Consider the following 26106-nt stretch of genomic DNA (forward strand, 5'->3'; position numbering starts at 1 on the left):
AGTAGCTGTGTAGAATGACTTATACCTGGATCCGGCTAAGAAGGGAAGGAAGGTGTAGGCATGTCTCATAGGTAATGGAATAAGTGCCTATATAATAACACATATGATGGAGAGTAGCTGTGTAGAAGGAGTTATACCTGGATCTGGCAGAGAAGGGAAGGAAGGTATAGGAGTGTCTCACAGGTAATGGAATAAGTGCCTATATAATAACACATATGTTGGAGAGTAGCTGTGTAGAAGGAGTTACACCTGGATCCGGCTAAGAAGGGAAGGAAGGTGTAGGCATGTCTCACAGGTAATGGAATAAGTGCCTATATAATAACACATATGTTGGAGAGTAGCTGTGTAGAAGGAGTTATACCTGGATCTGGCAGAGAAGGGAAGGAAGGTGTAGGCATGTCTCACAGGTAATGGAATAAGTGCCTATATAATAACACATATGTTGGAGAGTAGCTGTGTAGAAGGAGTTATACCTGGATCTGGCAGAGAAGGGAAGGAAGGTGTAGGCATGTCTCACAGGTAATGGAATAAGTGCCTATATAATAACACACATGTTGGAGAGTAGCTGTGTAGAAGGAGTTATACCTGGATCCGGCTGAGAAGGGAAGGAAGGTGTAGGCGTGTCTCACAGGTAATGGAATAAGTGCCTATATAATAACACATATGTTGGAGAGTAGCTGTGTAGAAGGAGTTATACCTGGATCTGGCAGAGAAGGGAAGGAAGGTGTAGGCATATCTCACAGGTAATGGAATAAGTGCCTATATAATAACACATATGATGGAGAGTAGCTGTGTAGAAGGAGTTATACCTGGATCTGGCAGAGAAGGGAAGGAAGGTATAGGAGTGTCTCACAGGTAATGGAATAAGTGCCTATATAATAACACATATGTTGGAGAGTAGCTGTGTAGAAGGAGTTACACCTGGATCCGGCTAAGAAGGGAAGGAAGGTGTAGGCATGTCTCACAGGTAATGGAATAAGTGCCTATATAATAACACATATGTTGGAGAGTAGCTGTGTAGAAGGAGTTATACCTGGATCCGGCTGAGAAGGGAAGGAAGGTGTAGGCATATCTCACAGGTAATGGAATAAGTGCCTATATAATAACACATATGATGGAGAGTAGCTGTGTAGAAGGAGTTATACCTGGATCTGGCAGAGAAGGGAAGGAAGGTATAGGAGTGTCTCACAGGTAATGGAATAAGTGCCTATATAATAACACATATGTTGGAGAGTAGCTGTGTAGAAGGAGTTACACCTGGATCCGGCTAAGAAGGGAAGGAAGGTGTAGGCATGTCTCACAGGTATGGAATAAGTGCCTATATAATAACACATATGTAGGAGAGTAGCTGTGTAGAATGACTTATACCTGGATCCGGCTAAGAAGGGAAGGAAGGTATAGGCGTGTCTCACAGGTAATGGAATAAGTGCCTATATAATAACACATATGTTGGAGAGTAGCTGTGTAGAAGGAGTTATACCTGGATCTGGCAGAGAAGGGAAGGAAGGTGTAGGCATGTCTCACAGGTAATGGAATAAGTGCCTATATAATAACACATATGTTGGAGAGTAGCTGTGTAGAAGGAGTTATACCTGGATCTGGCAGAGAAGGGAAGGAAGGTGTAGGCATGTCTCACAGGTAATGGAATAAGTGCCTATATAATAACACACATGTTGGAGAGTAGCTGTGTAGAAGGAGTTATACCTGGATCCGGCTGAGAAGGGAAGGAAGGTGTAGGCGTGTCTCACAGGTAATGGAATAAGTGCCTATATAATAACACATATGATGGAGAGTAGCTGTGTAGAAGGAGTTATACCTGGATCTGGCAGAGAAGGGAAGGAAGGTATAGGAGTGTCTCACAGGTAATGGAATAAGTGCCTATATAATAACACACATGTTGGAGAGTAGCTGTGTAGAAGGAGTTATACCTGGATCCGGCTGAGAAGGGAAGGAAGGTGTAGGCGTGTCTCACAGGTAATGGAATAAGTGCCTATATAATAACACATATGTTGGAGAGTAGCTGTGTAGAAGGAGTTATACCTGGATCTGGCAGAGAAGGGAAGGAAGGTGTAGGCATATCTCACAGGTAATGGAATAAGTGCCTATATAATAACACATATGATGGAGAGTAGCTGTGTAGAAGGAGTTATACCTGGATCTGGCAGAGAAGGGAAGGAAGGTATAGGAGTGTCTCACAGGTAATGGAATAAGTGCCTATATAATAACACATATGTTGGAGAGTAGCTGTGTAGAAGGAGTTACACCTGGATCCGGCTAAGAAGGGAAGGAAGGTGTAGGCATGTCTCACAGGTAATGGAATAAGTGCCTATATAATAACACATATGTTGGAGAGTAGCTGTGTAGAAGGAGTTATACCTGGATCCGGCTGAGAAGGGAAGGAAGGTGTAGGCATATCTCACAGGTAATGGAATAAGTGCCTATATAATAACACATATGATGGAGAGTAGCTGTGTAGAAGGAGTTATACCTGGATCTGGCAGAGAAGGGAAGGAAGGTATAGGAGTGTCTCACAGGTAATGGAATAAGTGCCTATATAATAACACATATGTTGGAGAGTAGCTGTGTAGAAGGAGTTACACCTGGATCCGGCTAAGAAGGGAAGGAAGGTGTAGGCATGTCTCACAGGTATGGAATAAGTGCCTATATAATAACACATATGTAGGAGAGTAGCTGTGTAGAATGACTTATACCTGGATCCGGCTAAGAAGGGAAGGAAGGTATAGGCGTGTCTCACAGGTAATGGAATAAGTGCCTATATAATAACACATATGTTGGAGAGTAGCTGTGTAGAAGGAGTTATACCTGGATCCGGCAGAGAAGGGAAGGAAGGTGTAGGCGTGTGTCACAGGTAATGGATAAGTGCCTATATAATAACACATATGTAGGAGAGTAGCTGTGTAGAAGGAGTTATACCTGGATCTGTCTGAGAAGGGAAGGAAGGTGTAGGCATGTCTCACAGGTAATGGAATAAGTGCCTATATAATAACACACATGTTGGAGAGTAGCTGTGTAGAATGACTTATACCTGGATCCGGCTAAGAAGGGAAGGAAGGTATAGGCGTGTCTCACAGGTAATGGAATAAGTGCCTATATAATAACACATATGTTGGAGAGTAGCTGTGTAGAAGGAGTTATACCTGGATCTGGCAGAGAAGGGAAGGAAGGTGTAGGCATATCTCACAGGTAATGGAATAAGTGCCTATATAATAACACATATGATGGAGAGTAGCTGTGTAGAAGGAGTTATACCTGGATCTGGCAGAGAAGGGAAGGAAGGTATAGGAGTGTCTCACAGGTAATGGAATAAGTGCCTATATAATAACACATATGTTGGAGAGTAGCTGTGTAGAAGGAGTTACACCTGGATCCGGCTGAGAAGGGAAGGAAGGTGTAGGCATGTCTGACAGGTAATGGAATAAGTGCCTATATAATAACACATATGTTGGAGAGTAGCTGTGTAGAAGGAGTTATACCTGGATCCGGCTGAGAAGGGAAGGAAGGTGTAGGCATATCTCACAGGTAATGGAATAAGTGCCTATATAATAACACATATGATGGAGAGTAGCTGTGTAGAAGGAGTTATACCTGGATCTGGCAGAGAAGGGAAGGAAGGTATAGGAGTGTCTCACAGGTAATGGAATAAGTGCCTATATAATAACACACATGTTGGAGAGTAGCTGTGTAGAATGACTTATACCTGGATCCGGCTAAGAAGGGAAGGAAGGTGTAGGCATGTCTCATAGGTAATGGAATAAGTGCCTATATAATAACACATATGATGGAGAGTAGCTGTGTAGAAGGAGTTATACCTGGATCTGGCAGAGAAGGGAAGGAAGGTATAGGAGTGTCTCACAGGTAATGGAATAAGTGCCTATATAATAACACATATGTTGGAGAGTAGCTGTGTAGAAGGAGTTACACCTGGATCCGGCTAAGAAGGGAAGGAAGGTGTAGGCATGTCTCACAGGTAATGGAATAAGTGCCTATATAATAACACATATGTTGGAGAGTAGCTGTGTAGAAGGAGTTATACCTGGATCCGGCTGAGAAGGGAAGGAAGGTGTAGGCATATCTCACAGGTAATGGAATAAGTGCCTATATAATAACACATATGATGGAGAGTAGCTGTGTAGAAGGAGTTATACCTGGATCTGGCAGAGAAGGGAAGGAAGGTATAGGAGTGTCTCACAGGTAATGGAATAAGTGCCTATATAATAACACATATGTTGGAGAGTAGCTGTGTAGAAGGAGTTACACCTGGATCTGGCTAAGAAGGGAAGGAAGGTGTAGGCATGTCTCACAGGTATGGAATAAGTGCCTATATAATAACACATATGTTGGAGAGTAGCTGTGTAGAAGGAGTTATACCTGGATCCGGCAGAGAAGGGAAGGAAGGTGTAGGCGTGTGTCACAGATAATGGAATAAGTACTTATATAATAACACATATGTAGGAGACTAGCTGTGTAGAAGGAGTTATACCTGGATCTGACTGAGAAGGGAAGGAAGATGGAGGTGTGTCTCACAGGTAATGAAATAAGTGCCTATATAATAACACACATGTTGGAGAGTAGCTGTGTAGAAGGAGTTATACCTGGATCTGGCTGAGAAGGGAAGGTGTAGCCGTGTCTCACAGGTAATGGAATAAGTGCCTATATAATAACACATATGTTGGAGAGTAGCTGTGTAGAAGGAGTTATACCTGGATCCGGCTGAGAAGAGAAGGAAGGTGTAGGCATGTCTCACAGGTAATGGAATAAGTGCCTATATAATAACACATATGTAGGAGAGTAGCTGTGTAGAAGGAGTTATACCTGGATCTGGCTGAGAAGGGAAGGTGTAGCCGTGTCTCACAGGTAATGGAATAAGTGCCTATATAATAACACATATGTTGGAGAGTAGCTGTGTAGAAGGAGTTATACCTGGATCCGGCTGAGAAGGGATGGTGTAGCCGTGTCTCACACGTAATGGAATAAGTGCCTATATAATAACACACATGTTGGAGAATAGCTGTGTAGAAGGAGTTATACCTGGATCTGACTGAGAAGGGAAGGAAGATGGAGGTGTGTCTCACAGGTAATGGAATAAGTGCCTATATAATAACACATATGTTGGAGAGTAGCTGTGTAGAAGGAGTTATACCTGGATCTGGTTGAGAAGGGAAGGTGTAGCCGTGTCTCACAGGTAATGGAATAAGTGCCTATATAATAACACATATGTTGGAGAGTAGCTGTGTAGAAGGAGTTATACCTGGATCCGGCTGAGAAGAGAAGGAAGCTGTAGGCGTGTCTCACAGGTAATGGAATAAGTGCCTATATAATAACACATATGTTGGAGAGTAGCTGTGTAGAAGGAGTTATACCTGGATCCGGCTGAGAAGGGAAGGAAGGTGTAGGCATGTCTCACAGGTAATGGAATAAGTGCCTATATAATAACACACATGTTGGAGAGTCGCTGTGTAGATGGAGTTATACCTGGATCCGGCTGAGAAGGGAAGGAAGCTGTAGGCATGTGTCACAGGTAATGGAATAAGTGCCTATATAATAACACACATGTTGGAGAGTCGCTGTGTAGAAGGAGTTATACCTGGATCCGGCTGAGAAGGGAAGGAAGGTGTAGGCATGTCTCACAGGTAATGGAATAAGTGCCTATATAATAACACATATGATGGAGAGTCGCTGTGTAGAAGGAGTTATACCTGGATCTGGCTGAGAAGGGAAGGAAGGTGTAGGTGTGTCTCATAGGTAATGGAATAAGTGCCTATATAATAACACACATGTTGGAGAGTAGCTGTGTAGAAGGAGTTATACCTGGATCCGGCTGAGAAGGGAAGGTAGCTGAAGGCTTGTCTCTTGGATGCGTTGTCAGGTGAAAATCTCATTGGGTCAAACACCTGAAAACATAAGAATCACATGATTTATATCAAATGTAAATCTGTAAATAGTCTCCAACCACATGATCCCTCAGGCTACGGAGCCGCTGGCATTTGAGATGCTTATTTTTGCATCGCCGCTGCATGCTGGTGAGGGGGTCGCTGTGAACCTCTCATTACTGACACAAAGCCAGGGGGGCGCTATCAACATGATCGCTCCCCTCCACAGGCGTAGGAGACTGCTATGCAGCTGCGAGCAGTCTCCCACTGCAGCCCAGCACACAGCAGCGTATGCTGGGCTGCTGTGATTTAATAGGAATGGATCAGCAGTGCCGGACCTGGCACTCCGCCCGGCCTCTCCAACATCCTGTGTAATTAGTACCTGCTCCTCTCCCTTCTCGGCACCCCTGTGGGTAGCTAGCCGGGTACGATTCCTGGGCCATGTTTTTTTGTAGCGGTGTAAAAATGACATTAGTGAGTAGCTCCCCCATCACCAAGAGTGCCGCTCCCCCATCACAAAGAGTGCCTCTTCCCAATCACCAAGAGTGCCGCTCCCCCATCACCAAGAGTGCCGCTCCCCCATCACCAAGAGTGCCTCTCCCCAATCACCAAGAGTGCCGCTCCCCCATCACCAAGAGTGCCTCTCCCCCATCACCAAGAGTGCCGCTCCCCCATCACCAAGAGTGCCGCTCCCACCCAGGCAGAGAGATCAGCCAGCACTTATTTTGTTAATTGGTCTTCCTGGCACCTGAAAGGCTAAGCTAATGGAGGCCAGGACAGCAACATTCACCAGGGCAGCAGCACCATCTCTTCATTATGCCCTCTCTTGGTATCATGGCTGTTGCAGTCACATGGTACACTCTCACACTGGCAGGTGTTCCTGAGCTTCCTGTGCAGTTGCCAAGGTGATAGAGAATTGGGTAAGGGGGGCGCTTGGTGGGCAGAAGGGCTGTTAAAAAAAATCTTTCAGGCAGAGGGGCATGTGAGGAAAACTGATGAGGGGGCATTTGGCCATATGAGGGCAAAGCTACCAGACAGGGGACATGTGAAGGAAAAACTAGTGAGCAGAGGACATGTGGGACAGAAGCTGGTTAGCATAGGACATGTGAGGGAAAAGCTGGTGAGCAGAGGACATGTGAGGAAGAATCTGGCAGGCAGAGGCAATGTGATGTAAAAACTAGCAAGCAAAGGATATGTGAGAGAACTGGTGTGCATAGGACATGTGAGAGAAGCTGGCGGGCATAGAACATGTGAAGGAAAAGCTGGCAAGCAAAGGACATGTGAGGGAAAAGCTGGTGAGCAGAGGACGTGTGAGGAAGAATCTGGCAGGCAGAGGAAATGTGATGTAAAAACTAGCGAGCAGAGGACATGTGAGGGAAAAGCTGGTGGGCAGAGGACATGTGAGGGAAATAGGCTGAAATCTTACCTAGAGCACAGAGAAAACTTGCATCGGCCCAACTATGACCTCATATATTAGTAATGTGAAATTATTTTTTTTTATAATTGTGGTCCAAACTCAGACTGAATTTAGGGGTCTTTTTATAAAGCTCTGAAAACCCTTTTCCGGCTTTTTGATCTTTATTAGAGACCTGCTGGTGTTGACTAATGCCCAATATGGCGCAGTCTCCATCTCTGGTGATAGTTTTCCCATACTGTACATGGGAAGCTGGATATTTCCAATGTAACAAGGACAATTACGGTATAATCACTATCACCGTCTTGTAATACCCTGCTATGTGAGGCATTATGTCAGATATTGTGCCATTACAGAGAGACAATTTCCAGCAGCCTCTGCAACTGCTAAAGAGGTCATGAGAAGGTCACATGACCGGGGTCAGGTGGTTGGGCCTGGGACAGTTGGATGTTGGTGACAGTTGGGCAGACTCCTGAGGTAACTTTCTGGGTGGTTGTAGCTGTGCTGGCTGAGCACTGTCAGCTGTGGCTAATGGAGGCAGCTGCTTCTGGACAGTGTCAGTGAGAGAGTCAGCACCGAGGTTTGCCTGCTGCAGGAGACCTCTACTGTGCTGCAGGAGACCTCTATTGTGCTGCAGGAGACCTCTATTGTGCTGCAGGTGACCTCTACTGTGCTGCAGGAGACCTCTACTGTGCTGCAGGAGACCTCTACTGTGCTGCAGGAGACCTCTATTGTGCTGCAGGAGAGGTCTGTCAGTGAGCGCTGTTAGAAGACAGCTCTGGTGCTGCCCCATAAGCCTCCCCTTTCCAAATGAGTGACAGCTGAGGCTCTGCACTGAGGAGAGAGCACTGTACCAGCCTCTGGTGGCGCTGAACTGCATACTTCTGCCGACGAGGATCAGGTAACAGCTTCCTTCACTGCGGCCAAGTTAACAAGCCCGGGTTTGCACCGTGCAAGCGCCCATTACAGCAACATATGGAGCAGCAGGAACCTTCCCACAGTCCTGTTCACCAATACACCAGCAAACCATTAACCACATATGTGCACCAACGCAAGGGTATCTGGCCAAAAGGGTGCATTTCTTCTGGGAAAATTATTGTGTCTTCATTAGAATCTTAAAAAGGAATTGTTTATGTTAATGTATACTGAAATGAATAGTTACTTTGTTGTTAGCATAACATATAAAATTGATGGCAAACAAAACTTAATTCTGAATTTTCTTATGAACTATGAAGTGTAACTCAATTTACCTTTCAGTCTACTTTGGAGTTCCTGCTAAATAAACTGCCATAGGGTGTATTCATTGATTTATGTGAATTTCTATTGTTTGAATGTATGTATTGTGTGAAGCTGTATATGTGACTTTTATTACCCAAACTGTCTGGACTAATCCTCGTTACCTCTCTGGTGGAATAAGAAGATAACAGGAAGTGAAACAACATAGAGGAATTTCTTCCCCAAACAGCTAAGTACGCAAATAACTCAACTTAACACACTTACTGTATACACCACCTGGGGGGGCATCACATTCTCATAAAGGAAAAATGCTTTGGTAATAAAATTATACATTTATTACATTGTTAATTCAATTTTTTTAATCAAATCTGCAACAGGAAGCTCAAGTCCGTGTTTCTGCATAGTGTGTATGCGCCCCTCTGGCAATGCCACATCACGCACGTACACAGGCTCCCTGTACAGGCCTTGCATGTGGTGAGCATTATTCAGGGCTTGGAATTAATGTTTTAATTCTGTGATAATCAGTGGCGGCTCCAGAGGTGAGGCTGCAGCACAGTCCAAGATTCAAATAGGGGAGCTACACCAACTGCCAGTGAGTCCCGGGCATGATGTTTGGCACCATTTGGAGTGGCAGTTGGTGTGGATCCCCTGTTTGAATCTTGGACTGCGCTGCAGCCTTACCCCTGGAGCCGCCACTGGTGATAATACATACTAAGTAATACATTTTACTAAATCATACAAAATAAAACACATTAAGATAATGATTGAATCTTGCCCCCAAATTACCTCTGGATCATCCCACAAGCTGGGGTGCTTGTTAATAGTGTATAAAGCCACGAAAACATTTGTACCTGTCATGTAAGAAAATAAAATAGTTTCAAAACAAACACTTGAGACAACACTGTTATATCACGGTTACAGGTAATAATGTAAATGATAATAATTGTTCTGTAGAAATGTTATAAGACATCGGCCCCTATTTAACTAAGAACTATATTACCAGCGGCATGTTTCATTTAGTATTGCAGTGTTAGTAATGAAGATGTCACTGGTATTTATCAATACTTACCCCCGGCGAGGTCCAGCGATGTTCCCCTCCTAGGCGGCATCCAGTCTGTACATGTACATGACACTTTCACCCGGCGGGGACCCGGGACCCGGCAGTGCCTGGAAGGTTTTTCTGTAACCGGAAAGTCTCTTGCTGGGTCCCCAATGCCAGCAATGGGGAACGTATCGCTCTCGCCATCTACTGATCGCGTACTGTAAGTGATTCAGTGACAAACAATGAAAATCTTAGTTTACTGCTATTTGTTAAATAACTGAAAGGAGCGAGTGCTACAGGGGTTATGTCTCGTTAAATTGTGCCCATCATGGGCTGGTTCCCTCTATCCTTGTTCGGGTGATCTAATATCAGTACTAATATAATTAATGCAGAAACAAAATCTTGCTGTATGTAATACTTAGGTGCGATTTTATCACTCCGTTTAAAAATATCTATCACATGACACCATTTTGTTGATTTTCCAAAGAATATTTGTTGGAAATTGTAAATCCTTCATAAATCACACAGAAAGATACAGTAGGAAGGTTGTGAGCCCTTTAGAATTCTGAGTTTGGGGCAAAGCAAAAATGAAGCAGTAATTTTGCATCATCTGGGGCATGTCTGAGGATACCGGGGGACCTCGGTATCCTGGGGTTCAGGGATCACACAGTGGAGCGGGTTATAATAAAGGCATGATGAACTTTATTCTTAGAAACACAGAAATCCAGCAGTAAGCCGGGTTATCTCAATACAGTCCACTCAGAGTTCAGCAAAGTCTGTTCCAGCTGCTCTATATCTCCTCTCTACCTGGCCAGCAATGGCAGCTGTAACAGGGCACACAGAGCTACTGTATATCTCCTCCCTACCTGGCCAGCTGTGATAGCTGTATCAGGCCAGCAATGACAGCTGTAACAGGGCACACAGAAATGCTGTATATCTCTTCCCTACCTGGCCAGCAATGGCAGCTGTAGCAGAGCACACAGAGCTGCTGTATATCACCTCCCTACCTGACCAGCAATGGCAGCTGTAGCAGGGCACACAGAGCTGCTCTATATCTCTTCCCTACCTGGCCAGCAATGGCAGCTGTAGAAGGGCACACAGAGCTGCTGTATATCTCCTCCCTAACTGGCCAGCAATGGCAGCTGTAGCAGGGCACACAGAGCTGCTCTATATCTCTTCCCTACCTGGCCAGCAATGGCAGCTGTAGCAGGGCACACAGAGCTGCTGTATATCTCCCTTCCTGGCCAGCAATGACAGCTGTAGCTGGGCACACAGAGCTGCTATATATCTCTTCCCTACCTGGCTAGCAACGACAGCTGTAGCAGGGCATACAGAGATGCTGTTTATCTCCTCCCTACCAGGACAGCAATGACAGCTGTAGCAGGGCACACAGAGATGCTGTATATCTCCTCCCTACCTGGCCAGCAATGGCAGCTGTAGCAGGACACAAAGAGATGCTGTATATCTCCTCCCTACCTGGCCAGCAATGGCAGCTGTAGCAGGGCACACAGAGCTGCTGTATATCTCCTCCCTACCTGGCCAGCAATGGCAGCTGTAGCAGGGCACACATAGCTGCTCTATATCTCCTCCCTACCTGGCCAGCAATGGCAGCTGTAGCAGGGCACACAGAGCTGCTGTATATCTCCTTTCCTGGCCAGCAATGACACCTGTAGCTGGGCTCACAGAGCTGCTATATATCTCCTCCCTACCTGGCTAGCAACGACAGCTGTAGCAGGGCATACAGAGATGCTGTTTATCTCCTCCCTACCTGGACAGCAATGACAGCTGTAGCAGGGCACACAGAGCTGCTCTATATCTCCTCCCTACCTGTCCAGCAATAACAGCTGTAGCAGGGCACACAGAGCTGCTATATATCTCCTACCTACCTGGCCAGCAATGACAGCTGTAGCAGGACACACATAGCTGCGCTATATCTCCTCCCTACCTGGCCAGCAATGACAGCTGTAGCAGGGCACACATAGCTGCTATATATCTCCTCCCTACCTGGCCAGCAATGGCAGCTGTAGCAGGGCACACAGAGCTGCTGTATATCTCCTCCCTACCTGGCCAGCAATGGCAGCTGTAGCAGGGCACACATAGCTGCTCTATATCTCCTCCCTACCTGGCCAGCAATGGCAGCTGTAGCAGGGCACACAGAGCTGCTGTATATCTCCTTTCCTGGCCAGCAATGACACCTGTAGCTGGGCTCACAGAGCTGCTATATATCTCCTCCCTACCTGGCTAGCAACGACAGCTGTAGCAGGGCATACAGAGATGCTGTTTATCTCCTCCCTACCTGGACAGCAATGACAGCTGTAGCAGGGCACACAGAGCTGCTCTATATCTCCTCCCTACCTGTCCAGCAATAACAGCTGTAGCAGGGCACACAGAGCTGCTATATATCTCCTACCTACCTGGCCAGCAATGACAGCTGTAGCAGGACACACATAGCTGCGCTATATCTCCTCCCTACCTGGCCAGCAATGACAGCTGTAGCAGGGCACACATAGCTGCTATATATCTCCTCCCTACCTGGCCAGCAATGGCAGCTGTAGCAGGGCACACATAGCTGCGCTATATCTCCTCCCTACCTGGCCAGCAATGACAGCTGTAACAGGGCACACAGAGCTGCTATATATCTAAAGACACTAAGAGGGGACAACACCCCAACCTCCAGAGTCACACTGTACTCACACACTATCCCACAATTCCCCTTGCTGCACCACCCTACTTCCCTCTCTCATTGGTGGGCCCTGGTGTCAGTCTTTCCAGAGAGGAAGGAGGAGGGCTTAGTAACAGTAACACTCTCTTGCTATCTGCTGCTGGCAAACTTCCTGTATGAGACTTATGCAGACCGAGGGCTTCAATTTAAGAACAGAGAACTGGGTCATGGGGTTAACTCTTTACTACATGCAGGCAAGTCCTAGAAGCCCCTTTCTCTTGCCTCCTCACAGCATGTTTATGGTCCACCCCCCCAAGAAGTGTTGATTCTTTTCATGGAGAGATTACATGATACATGCTATTTGATCAGGGATACATAAACTGTAACATAGGATTGTATAGCTTTACATATATGATGTGACATAATACACAGAAATCACACAGTATTAACGACAAATGGATCAACACCTTTGTTTCTGATTCAGCACAGATGGCTTTTGTGATCGCTGCTGTGATTACGCACACAGGTCTGCTGCGAAAATATGCTAATGTTTGCAATCACAAAGCCGTCACAGGCCAACATAAAGACGCCACCGCTATCTCATATCCGTAATATTTTGCAATCCAGCGAAAACATCGGTCCAACAAGTAACATCGGCCCCTCACGCACATTTATAGCAGGGTAGACCTTACTCAGAAATTAGTAACCTTTCTGTACACAGTGAGTACTCACGCTGCGTATGCCGTCGCAGTAGCAAATATATGCACGCCTCTGTAATGGCGTTCAAATGGACAGTCACGCCTGCGTTTCTCTGACCACACCCTCATCACCACCCCCAAACGCTGACTACCTGTCACTCACTCTGCGATGGCTTTCTGTGCTCTGCGTGATCGCAATGTGATCGCAGTTCAATGGTCGCGCACTGCGATGCATGCGCAGTACGCAACAATCGGCCATTTGCGTATGCCATCAGGCCCTTTAAACATAAAAATATAGTAGGAAAGAGAAGTCTATGCCAAAGGGCTTGCAATCTAATATAGATGTCAGACACAAACATGTAATTGGGAATCGCAGGTAGAAATAGTGACTGACCTTTGGGCAGGCTCCGCCCATCGCAGAATGTGATTGGCTCGCTGAGCTCACGACCCACCGCTGGTACGGGGGGATAGAGCCGAATACACTCCTTAATGCACATGCCGGCGTACGTCATCTTACCCAGATCGTCCCTGATCACACACAAAGGATAAGTGATATTACACATATTACACATACAGTATACTGCTTAGTATTATAGTGTGACAGTGTATCCATTAGTGATTTCCTACAGATACTTGTATGTGACTGTAATGTGTGGGGGCAGCTGGTTAATAAGTTAGCAATTATATGTTAGCAGCAGAGTGACTATATACTAGTTTCCATGTTATTTGGCTTTCTGGCTCTTCATTGTGCAAGGGAGGCAGTGCCCATTGGCGATACCTGTTTTTTCCATGCCCTATTATGTTCAACGGCTAATTACACCCCCAGTCTCAACTCTCCTGTGCAACTGGTTATCATGCTATGGAATAGTGCATGAGCATATCCCTGCTGTTTCTTGGTTCCTGATCTTGATTATATTTGTAGAATGTGATCATAATGTGCCTGCCCTGACCATGACATCTGCTGGACTACACTTCCCTGCTTCCTGCCCTTACACTGGACTATTCCTGACCACACTTCCCTACTTACTATCCTTACTCTGACCTATTGATAACCACACTTCCCTGCTTCCTGCCCTTACTCTTACCAATTCCTGACTACACTTCCCTGCTTCCTGCCCTTACTCTGGCCTATTCCTGACTACACTTCCTTGCTTCCTGCCCTTACTCTTACCAATTCCTGATTACACTTCCCTGCTTCCTGCCCTTACTCTGGCCTATTCCTGACTACACTTCCCTGCTTCCTGCCCTTACTCTGACCTATTCCTGATCACAGTTCCTTGCTTCCTGCCTTTACTCTGACCTATTCCTGACTACATTTCCCTGCTTCCAGCCCTTACTCTGACCTATTCCAGACTACACTTCCCTTCTTTCTGCCATTACTCTGGCCTATTCCTGAATCCTGACTATACTTCCCTGCTTCCTGCCCTTACTCTGGCCTATTCCAGCCTACACTTCCTTGCTTCCTGCCCTTACTCTGACCTATTCCTGACTACATTTCTCTGCTTCCAGCCCTTACTCTGACCTATTCCAGCCTACACTTCCCTGCTTCCTGCCGTTACTCTGACCTATTCCTGATTACCCTGCTTCCTGTCCTTACTCTGACCTATTCCTGACCACACTTCCCTGCTTCCTGCCCTTACTCTGGCCTATTCCAGACTACACTTCCCTTCTTTCTGCCATTACTCTGGCCTATTCCTGAATCCTGACTATACTTCCCTGCTTCCTGCCCTTATTCTGACCTATTCCTGACTATACTTTCCTGATTCCTGCCCTTATTCTGGCCTATTCCTGACTACACTTCCCTGCTTACTTTTCTTGTTTAATAGTCAGTGGTCTCCTGGAAAGACTCTTTAGTGTCTGAGACCTGTGGATTCTCCCTCTGTATTATTTAAGTATCTCTGGTTAAAACAAGTAGATTATACATCACATTCCAAAGTAACCCTTGTCAATTACCATTTACTTATGCAGATCCTTACACATTTTATTATCATCCTTTATATACGGTATACAGTATAATGCACACATATTACGCAGAGCTTTATAGTAAATACTTGGCCATTCACTGCAGTCACTGAGCATCATTTTAGTCCCAGCTGATAAATAATGAGATCCTTATTAAAGATAAATCTTCCTAAACATCAATTCACAAATATTAGAGTATGTGAACGATAATCCTGGACAGCTGTTTCCATGACCATAAGTGATTTAGTAAGTCAGCCTCAGGTTAATTACATTTATAACCATTGGAATTCGTTGCCTCCAACAACAATTTTGGTGTAAAATATGCTATGAATTTTATATTTAATTTCTGCATATGAACTGGGATAGATATGGAGCTGGCTGATAAATCTATATAGATTCAGTATGTCCATTTATCCATCCTTCAATTTACTGTGTCTAGCTTTAGGATCTCTCTCGTGAAAGGAGCCCACAGTATTGATAGAGAACATGTCTAGGCAGGGCTGGATAAAGGGATGGCAACAGGGGGCAGTTGTCCCTGGGCCCCCACACATGAAGGGGCCCCCACTAGCAGTGGTGCAGCCAGTGGCTTGCACCACGGTCCGCTGTCTGCACCCGCTGCTAGTGTAATGTAAAGCGCAGTGAGCGCGGCCACACTACACAGTTACAAATACACAGCTGCCGGTGGCCTCGCAACTCACCCCCCATGGTCTGATCTCACCCTGGAATCATGGATTTCCTATGGTACCATAAGTACAGTATGTAGCTTCTAATTGATCAACCCCATTATGTGAAAATAGGAAAACACTGCAATCATTAAAATTGGAAATGTGACTTTGTTTGATTGAATGTGTGATGTTACAGAGTACCAATATACAGTAGGGACTGGTATAGCAATGGTACACTCTGGAGACACCACTGTAAGTAGTATGGAGACGGAGTGTCGCGATTATCGGGGTCATCCACCCCTGGCAGACAAATAGACAATATTGAGAATATGTTTTTAACTTAGAATTAATCAATCACCAATTGTATAGACAATACTTGATGATGAATCATTTCCACGGGTAAATTATAATTTAAGAGATTTATTGCTAGAAACTAAAAGCAATGATTTTAGATGTTTGAAAGTTTACAAAGTACTATGAATGTAAAGCCAGTTAAGGTAGTATAGTACGTCAAAGGGATTTATGGTTATAAGAAGAGGAAGAAGAAAACATCAAAAATGAAAAAAAAAAAAAACATTCACCCAGAGAGTTTACTTTCAATTTATCTTCCCAAAAGTTGACTGATGAACAACAGTTTTCAATAAATAATAATATTTGTCACTTCTGGTCCGAACCTCTATGACTGTTATTTGTTTACAGATGTTAATAAATATACTAGGAAATTTAGGAATATGTCCCAATACATTTAGTTTGGCATTTACTATACGGAGACTTTTAAGAAATTATTTAAAAAAAGAAGAAGAACAATTCTTGGCAAATCCTATTATGTTGGATAATCATCTCTGTGGGTTGATGGGAATAATTCAGCTCCAGATAAAGTTACTCCTATATATTATGTTTATTATACTCCTTGTAATTGGGATTCTGATAAAAAACTATCAATATATTTAAAGAAAATCATCTTTTCGTCCTCACCAACACAAATGTTTTACATTTATAAATTGGGATTGGCTACAATAATGGAATAAAAAGAGTGTAAAAATAGATTATTTCATAATCTAAATCAATGTAAATTTAGTGCATTAAGTACTAGGTATATTGTGACACCTCCTCTCATATCTGCAGATTTTATATCCTGACTTTGTGATGAAACCTTATTATTTACAACAGGACCATCCATTATATAAAAATGATCATATGATTTTATTAATGTGTATAAGTCTCTGCTGAGTGACACTTTGGAAGCTGATGAGGCAGATGCTCTAAATATGTAAAATCTGTTCTTAATATAGATCGCCCAATCACAGCCACATATTGTCAATTTCCAAACAATTATTAAGACTTCACAAATTCACCTGGACAGACAAGTTTACAGTATATAGTGTAGTATCTCTCACATCACACTTGTCACATTACATTATCTCTGGTACAGCAGTTGAGAGGTTTTATTAATGGCATAAATGTGAAGTGCAATCATTATATACCACATAAGATATACATGCTAATTCCTATTATTTAGAACACAATGTTAAGATTTAGGAGTGAAAATTTAAAATTATTTTGGATTAGATCTAGGTTTAGGAAATGGCCATGGGCACCAGAGTTCAGCCAATCTATATATTGGACAATTTGAGGAGCAATACATCTGGACTGGTCCCTATAGAGAAAATCTGTGTGCTATGGCTGACACATTGGCGATTTCATATTTATTTGGTTAGGGGTGTTGAATTTGTCAATCGCTTCATCACTTTCACTTATAATTTACATGCGCTGTTTATAGGTATGGATATTACCCCATGACCTCCATCATATCTACAACCTGACATGGACAGAAGTCAGCACAAACTAACAGCTGTTTGCAAAATACAGTCACCATGATAAACCATGGATTATAGAATATTGTCTATATGGATTATATAATATTCTTTTGGAGAATTAGATGTGATTTAACATGAATGAGAATTTTTTCTAGAACAATGAATAGTAGTATTTAATGCCTTATAAGCCTTTAATGCTTCTTAACAAAACTGTATATCAGTTCTGTTCTTATTAAACATTTTATAAATGTGAAAGTTGGCACTACATGTATTGTAGCTTTGTGTGCGAGTCCACGTATTCTCCACACATTAGAGAAAATAAAATAAATTATGTCTTCACATTCCCAATCAATGTTACTAGACATAAATAAGAATTATATTAAATCACTTAGAACCAGACTGAGATATGCTATACATTGGCCTTTGTAGGTGACTCAGAGTCTGTAAAAGGAGTAACACTTCGAAGAGTTCTTTGGAACCCATTTGGTGGAGGAAGAAACATCATGGCAGCCTCCTCTAAGCAGATTGCTTTTAAGTGACGCGTATTAAAAAATGCAGTTAGTAATATGTAAAGGCACGTACACACGGTACGATATCTATGATAACAATATCGCTCTATGATTAATCTTTCATATCGTAAATTTTTCTGCAGCGAACGATGCGCATTCCCGCATGGACAATATAGATATCATTGGTCTTCCGTACATGCAGGCCAACTTAGACGATATCATTAAGAATTGCCTGTTCAGAGAAGTGGTAGGATGACTTCACTGAAAGATATCTATCATATATATCTATCAGTGTGTACACCCAGTGTCTATCATATATATCTATCACTGTGTACACCCAATGTCTATCATATATATCTATCAGTGTGTACACCCAATGTCTATCATAGATATCTATCAGTGTGTACACCCAATGTCTATCATATAGATCTATCAGTGTGTACACCCAATGTCTATCATATAGATCTATCAGTGTGTACACCCAATGTCCAACATATATATCTATCAGTGTGTACACCCAATGTCAATCATATCTATCAGTGTGTACACCCAATGTCTATCATATCTATCTATCAGTGTGTGCACCCAATTTCTATCATATATATCTATCAGTGTGTACACCCAGTGTCTATCATATATATCTATCACTGTGTACACCCAATGTCTATCATATATATCTATCAGTGTGTACACCCATTGTCTATCACAGATATCTATCAGTGTGTACACCCAATGTCTATCATATATATCTATCAGTGTCTACACCCAATGTCTATCATATATATCTATCAGTGTGTACACTCAATGTCTATCATATATATCTATCAGTGTGTACACCCAATGTCTATCATATCTATCTATCAGTGTGTACACCCAAAGTCTATCATAGATATCTATCAGTGTGTACACCCAATGTCTATCATATAGATCTATCAGTGTGTACACCCAATGTCTATCATATAGATCTATCAGTGTGTACACCCAATGTCCAACATATATATCTATCAGTGTGTACACCCAATGTCTATCATATAGATCTATCAGTGTGTACACCCAATGTCCAACATATATATCTATCAGTGTGTACACCCAATGTCTATCATATAGATCTATCAGTGTGTACACCCAATGTCTATCATATAGATCTATCAGTGTGTACACCCAATGTCCAACATATATATCTATCAGTGTGTACACCCAATGTCAATCATATCTATCAGTGTGTACACCCAATGTCTATCATATCTATCTATCAGTGTGTACACCCAATTTCTATCATATATATCTATCAGTGTGTACACCCAGTGTCTATCATATATATCTATCACTGTGTACACCCAATGTCTATCATATATATCTATCAGTGTGTACACCCATTGTCTATCACAGATATCTATCAGTGTGTACACCCAATGTCTATCATATATATCTATCAGTGTCTACACCCAATGTCTATCATATATATCTATCAGTGTGTACACTCAATGTCTATCATATATATCTATCAGTGTGTACACCCAATGTCTATCATATCTATCTATCAGTGTGTACACCCAAAGTCTATCATAGATATCTATCAGTGTGTACACCCAATGTCTATCATATAGATCTATCAGTGTGTACACCCAATGTCTATCATATAGATCTATCAGTGTGTACACCCAATGTCCAACATATATATCTATCAGTGTGTACACCCAATGTCAATCATATCTATCAGTGTGTACACCCAATGTCTATCATATCTATCTATCAGTGTGTACACCCAATTTCTATCATATATATCTATCAGTGTGTACACCCAATGTCAATCATATCTATCAGTGTGTACACCCAATGTCTATCATATATATCTATCAGTGTGTACACCCAATGTCTATCATATATACTGTATCTATCAGTGTGTACCCCCAATGTCTATCATATATATCTATCAGTGTGTACACACAATGTCTATCATATCTATCAGTGTGTACACCCAATGTCTATCATATATATCTATCAGTGTGTACACCCAATGTCTATCATATATATCTATCAGTGTGTACACTCAATGTCTATCATATCTATCAGTGTGTACACCCAATGTCTATCATATCTATCTATCAGTGTGTACACCCAATGTCTATCATAGATATCTATCACTGTGTACACCCAATGTTTATCATATAGATCTATCAGTGTGTACACCCAATGTCTATCATATATATCTATCAGTGTGTACACACAATGTCTATCATATCTATCAGTGTGTACACCCAATGTCTATCATATATATCTATCAGTGTGTACACCCAATGTCTATCATATATACTGTATCTATCAGTGTGTACACCCAATGTCTATCATATATATCTATCAGTGTGTACACCCAATGTCTATCATATATATCTATCAGTGTGTACACCCAATGTCTATCATATATATCTATCAGTGTGTACACCCAATGTCTATCATATATATCTATCAGTGTGTACACCCAATGTCTATCATATATATCTATCAGTGTGTACACACAATGTCTATCATATCTATCAGTGTGTACACCCAATGTCTATCATATATATCTATCAGTGTGTACACCCAATGTCTATCATATATACTGTATCTATCAGTGTGTACACCCAATGTCTATCATATATATCTATCAGTGTGTACACCCAATGTCTATCATATCTATCAGTGTGTACACCCAATGTCGATCATATATATCTATCAGTGTGTACACCCAATGTCTATCATATATATCTATCAGTGTGTACATCCAATGTCTATCATACATAGATATCAGTGTGTACAATGTCTATCATATATATCTATCAGTGTGTACACCCAATGTCTATCATATATATCTATCAGTGTGTACACCCAATGTCTATCATATATATCTATTAGTGTGTACACCCAATGTCTATCATATATATCTATCAGTGTGTACACCCAATGTCTATCATATATATCTCAGTGTGTACACCCAATGTCTATCATATATACTGTATCTATCAGTGTGTACACCCAATGTCTATCATATATATCTATCAGAGTGTACACACAATGTCTATCATATCTATCAGTGTGTACACCCAATGTCTATCATATATATCCATCAGTGTGTACACCCAATGTCTATCATATCTATCAGTGTGTACACCCAATGTCTATCATATATATCTATCAGTGTGTACACCCAATGTCTATGATATATATCTATCAGTGTGTACACCCAATGTCTATCATATATACTGTATCTATCAGTGTGTACACCTAATGTCTATCATATATACTGTATCTATCAGTGTGTCCACCCAATGTCTATCATATATATCTATCAGTGTGTACACCCAATGTCTATCATAGATATCTATCAGTGTGTACACCCAATGTCTATCATATAAATCTATCAGTGTGTACACCCAATGTCTATCATATATATCTATCAGTGTGTACACACAATGCCTATCATATATATATCTATCAGTATGTACACCCAATGTCTATCATATATATCTATCAGTGTGTACACCCAATGCCTATCATATATATATATCTATCAGTGTGTACACCCAATGTCTATCATATAGATCTATCAGTGTGTACACCCAATGTCTATCATATCTATCTATCATTGTGTACATCCAATGTCTATCATATATAGATATCAGTGTGTACAAAGTCTATCATATATATCTATCAGTGTGTCCACCCAATATCTATCATAGATATCTATCAGTGTGTACACCCAATGTCTATCATATATATCTATCTATCAGTGTGTACACCCAATGTCTATCATATATATCTATCAGTGTGTACACCCAATGCCTATCATATATATATATCTATCAGTGTGTACACCCAATGTCTATCATATAGATCTATCAGTGTGTACACCCAATGTCTATCATATCTATCTATCATTGTGTACATCCAATGTCTATCATATATAGATATCAGTGTGTACAAAGTCTATCATATATATCTATCAGTGTGTCCACCCAATATCTATCATAGATATCTATCAGTGTGTACACCCAATGTCTATCATATATATCTATCAGTGTGTACACCCAATGTCTATCATATATATCTATCAGTGTGTACACCCAATGTCTATCATATATATCTATCCATATACAGCATGTGCAAAGGTATATTTTTTATATATTATTATATTATTTGATGTTAACAAGCCTTGCAAAATGTATATATAAACTTACTTACGTAGCGTTGGCCAGATTCCGTTTATTTTAGTATTCTCATTATTTTAGGGATTAACAACTTTTTATTTAGCTATTAGTGCCCTTTATTCTTGTTGATTGTTTGCAGACACCAGTATGAGTTGCGGCATAAACCTGAGCGTTACAACAAGGATACTGCGTAGTGGTTGTATATATATATATAATAAGTCACAGAGAGACAGTAACTATACGCATTGCCATCGTTCTGGGTGGACAAATACTTAAATAATTGATCTTGGAAAATGAAAACCCGACAGAGATAAAACAACAAGTTCTCACCACTCCACTGTGCTCCGCTCTCCCAGGACCTCTCGGATCTCCTCCCGGCATCTCTCCTGGTGCTCGGGGTACTTGGCCATACAGTATAATAACCAGGAGATCCCGCTGGCTGTGGTATCATGTCCCGCAAACATGAATGTGTCCACCTCCGCCCGCAGGTCCTCATCAGATAGGCCCTGACCGCTCTCATCCTGGGGAGTTATAAAGAAAAAGTCCCCGATTATCTTTTTTGTGAATGGGATATCTTTGGGGCTTATTATATAGAAGTACAGCAACATAGACTAAAACTGAGTAAGAGTAACATGCAAATCTGTAACTTGTGTTCTACAAACATTTGCACCAGGTTAGTAATTTTTAATGGAATGTAATTAGGATGCCCATGGCCGGAATGCTGACCGCCGGAAACCCGAGACTGAAAGCCCAGCATGAGACTAAAGACAGGCGCTGACTACAGTACCGATGCATATCAATAGCCCCATGCCGAAATCCAGACACACCCAAATGTAGGTAAGCCAGGCATCGGAGGCAGTTAGCCGTAAAGGGGGGGGGGGGGGGTGAGGTTTATTATTATTATTATTATCCTTTATTTATATAGCACCACAAGTGTTACGCAGCACCTTACATAGTACATTAAAAAATAGGTTGACCAGTGACTTACAGTACAGTACAATACAGGACGAGGACATGGATAATATACATTGCTACATTAGCGACCATAACACCCAGAAAAGCAACAGAGCAAAGCAAACAAATGTTAGGCGCCCTAGTGAGGAGTAAGAAGTAGATGAAAGTAGAGAATGGAGAAGCACAAGAAGGTAGGGAGCCCTGCTCGCAAGAGCTTACATTCTAAAGGGGAGGGCAAACAATGGGGTAGACAGGGAGGAAGGATGAGAGCTGGAAGGCCTTGATGAAGTTGTGGGTCTTGAAAGCCTGTTTAAAGGATTGTAGAGAGGTGAAGAGTCTGATGGAAATAGTGAGAAAGTTCCAAAGGTAGGGAGCAGCATGGGCAAAATCCTGGAGGCGGGAGTGAGAGGACGTAATCAGATGGCATGAGAGGCAGCGGCATTTGTTAAATGAAGAGAGTGGAGAGGAGAGTGAAGGGAGAAGAAGTCAGAGATGTAAATAGGAGAGGAATGGGTGGGGACTAAGTGAGTGTTAGAACCTTAAATTGGGTCCTGAAGGAAAGGGGAGACAGTGGAGGGCTTGTAGGAGAGGGGAGGCAGATGGAGAGTATTTGGAGAGGAAGATGAGCCAAGCAGCAGCATAGAGGATATACTGGAGAGGAGAGAGATGGGAGTCGGGGAGTCCAGATACAGGGAGGTTACAGTAGTCCAATCTGGAGATGACCAGTGAGTGTATGAGGGTTTTAGTGGCATCCTGGGTGAGAAAGGGTCTGATCTTGGAAATATTTTTAAGATGAAAATGACAGAAATGTTTAAACACCCCATAGGGGACATAGGGTAAGGTACCCCCATGGGAGGGTTAGGATTTAAGCTAGGTGAAGGGGGGGGGTTAGGGTTAGGCACCACCGGGGGCAGGGATAAGGGAATGGAGCTGTCAGTAGTCAGTGTGCTGTACGGTATTAGTGCAGGGATAAGGGAATGGAGCTGTCAGTAGTCAGTGTGCTGTGCGGTATTAGTGCAGGGATAAGGGAATGGAGCTGTCAGTAGTCAGTGTGCTGTGCGGTATTAGTGCAGGGATTAGGTAATGGAGCTGTCAGTAGTCAGTGTGCTGTGTGGTATTAGAGCAGGGATAAGGGAGTGGAGCTGTCAGTAGTCAGTGTGCTGTGCGGTATTAGTGCAGGGATAAGGGAATGGAGCTGTCAGTAGTCAGTGTGCTGTGCGGTACTAGTGCAGGGATAAGGGAATGGAGCTGTCAGTAGTCAGTGTGCTGTGCGGTATTAGTGCAGTGATAAAGGAATGGAGCTGTCAGTAGTCAGTGTACTGTGCGTTATTAGTGCAGGGATAAGGGAATGGAGCTGTCAGTAGTCAGTGTGCTGTGCAGGATTAGTGCAGGGATAAGGGAATGGAGCTGTCAGTAGTCAGTGTGCTGTGCGGTATTAGTGCAGGGATAAGGGAATGGAGCTGTCAATAGTCAGTGTGCTGTGCGGTATTAGTGCAGGGATAAGGGAATGGAGCAGTCAGTAGTCAGTGTGCTGTGCGGTATTAGTGCAGGGATAAGGGAATGGGGCTGACAGTAGTCAGTATGCTGTGCGGTATTAGTGCAGGGATAAGGGAATGGAGCTGTCAGTAGTCAGTGTGCTGTGCGGTATTAGTGCAGGGATAAGGGAATGGTGCTGTCAGTAGTCAGTGTGCTGTGCGGTATTAGTGCAGGGATAAGGGAATGGAGATGTCAGTAGTCAGTGTGCTGTGCGGTATTAATGCAGGGATAAGGGAATCGAGCTGTCAGTAGTCAGTGTGCTGTGCGGTATTAGTGCAGGGATAAGGGAATGTAGCTGTCAGTAGTCAGTGTGCTGTGCAGTATTAGTGCAGGGATAAGGGAATGGAGCTGTTAGTAGTCAGTATGCTGTGCGGAATTAGTGCAGGGATAAGGGAATGGAGATGTCAGTAGTCAGTGTGCTGTGCGATATTAGTGCAGGGATAAGGGAAAGGAGCTGTCAGTAGTCAGTGTGCTGTGCGGTATTAGTGCAGGGATAAGGGAATGGAGCTGTCAGTAGTCAGTGTGCTGTGTGATATTAGTGCAGGGATAAGGGAATGGAGATGTCAGTAGTCAGTGTGCTGTGTGCTATTAGTGCAGGGATAAGGGAATGGAGCTGTCAGTAGTCAGTGTACTGTGCGGTATTAGTGCAGGGATAAGGGAATGGAGCTGTCAGTAGTCAGTGTGATGTGCGGTATTAGTGCAGGGATAAGGGAATGGAGCTGTCTGTAGTCAGTGTGGTGTGCGGTATTAGTACAGGGATAAGGGAATGGAGCTGTCTGTAGTCAGTGTGGTGTGCGGTATTAGTACAGGGATAAGGGAATGGAGATGTCAGTAGTCAGTGTGCTGTGCGGTATTAGTGCAGGGATAAGGGAATGGAGCTGTCAGTAGTCAGTGTGATGTGCTGTATTAGTGCAGGGATAAGGGAATGGAGCTGTCAGTAGTCAGTGTGCTGTGCGGTATTAGTGCAGGGATAAGGGAATGGAGCTGTTAGTAGTCAGTGTGCTGTGCGGTATTAGTGCAGGGATAAGGGAATGGAGCTGTCAGTAGCCAGTGTGCTGTGCGGTATTAGTGCAGGGATAAGGGAATGGAGCTGTCAGTCGTCAGTGTGCTGTGCGGTATTAGTGCAGGGATAAGGGAATGGAGCTGTCAGTAGTCAGTGTGCTGTGCGGTATTAGTGCAGGGATAAGGGAATGGAGCTGTCAGTAGTCAGTGTGCTGTGTGGTATTAGTGCAGTGATAAAGGAATGGAGCTGTCAGTAGTCAGTGTACTGTGCGGTATTAGTGCAGGGATAAGGGAATGGAGCTGTCAGTAGTCAGTGTGCTATGCAGTATTAGTGCAGGGATAAGGGAATGGAGCTGTCAGTAGTCAGTGTGCTGTGCAGTATTAGTGTAGGGATTAAGGAATGGAGCTGTCAGTAGTCAGTGTGCTGTGTGGTATTAGTGCAGAGATAAGAGAATGGAGCTGTCAGTAGTCAGTGTGCTGTGCGGTATTAGTGCAGGGATAAGGGAATGCAGATGTCAGTAGACAGTGTGC

General features: G+C 43.0%; 1 protein-coding gene across 1 annotated transcript in view; it reads right to left on the minus strand.

Annotated features, from left to right (window-relative positions):
• The window catches only part of LOC148474689 (cytochrome P450 4B1-like), a 291441-nt gene that overhangs the window by 158323 nt on the left and 107012 nt on the right, over positions 1 to 26106 (minus strand). The window contains exons 8-11 of the mRNA XM_088458237.1: positions 22414 to 22604; positions 13338 to 13471; positions 9328 to 9392; positions 5830 to 5912 (exon numbers count right to left, since the gene is read on the minus strand). Of these exons, the coding sequence (XP_088314363.1) occupies positions 5830 to 5912; positions 9328 to 9392; positions 13338 to 13471; positions 22414 to 22604 (473 nt within the window). The remainder of the gene's footprint in view (positions 1 to 5829; positions 5913 to 9327; positions 9393 to 13337; positions 13472 to 22413; positions 22605 to 26106) is intronic.

Source organism: Taudactylus pleione, unplaced genomic scaffold (genome assembly GCF_031769625.1).
Source record: "Taudactylus pleione unplaced genomic scaffold, aTauple2 ptg000819l, whole genome shotgun sequence".
Taxonomy (NCBI): domain Eukaryota; kingdom Metazoa; phylum Chordata; class Amphibia; order Anura; family Myobatrachidae; genus Taudactylus; species Taudactylus pleione.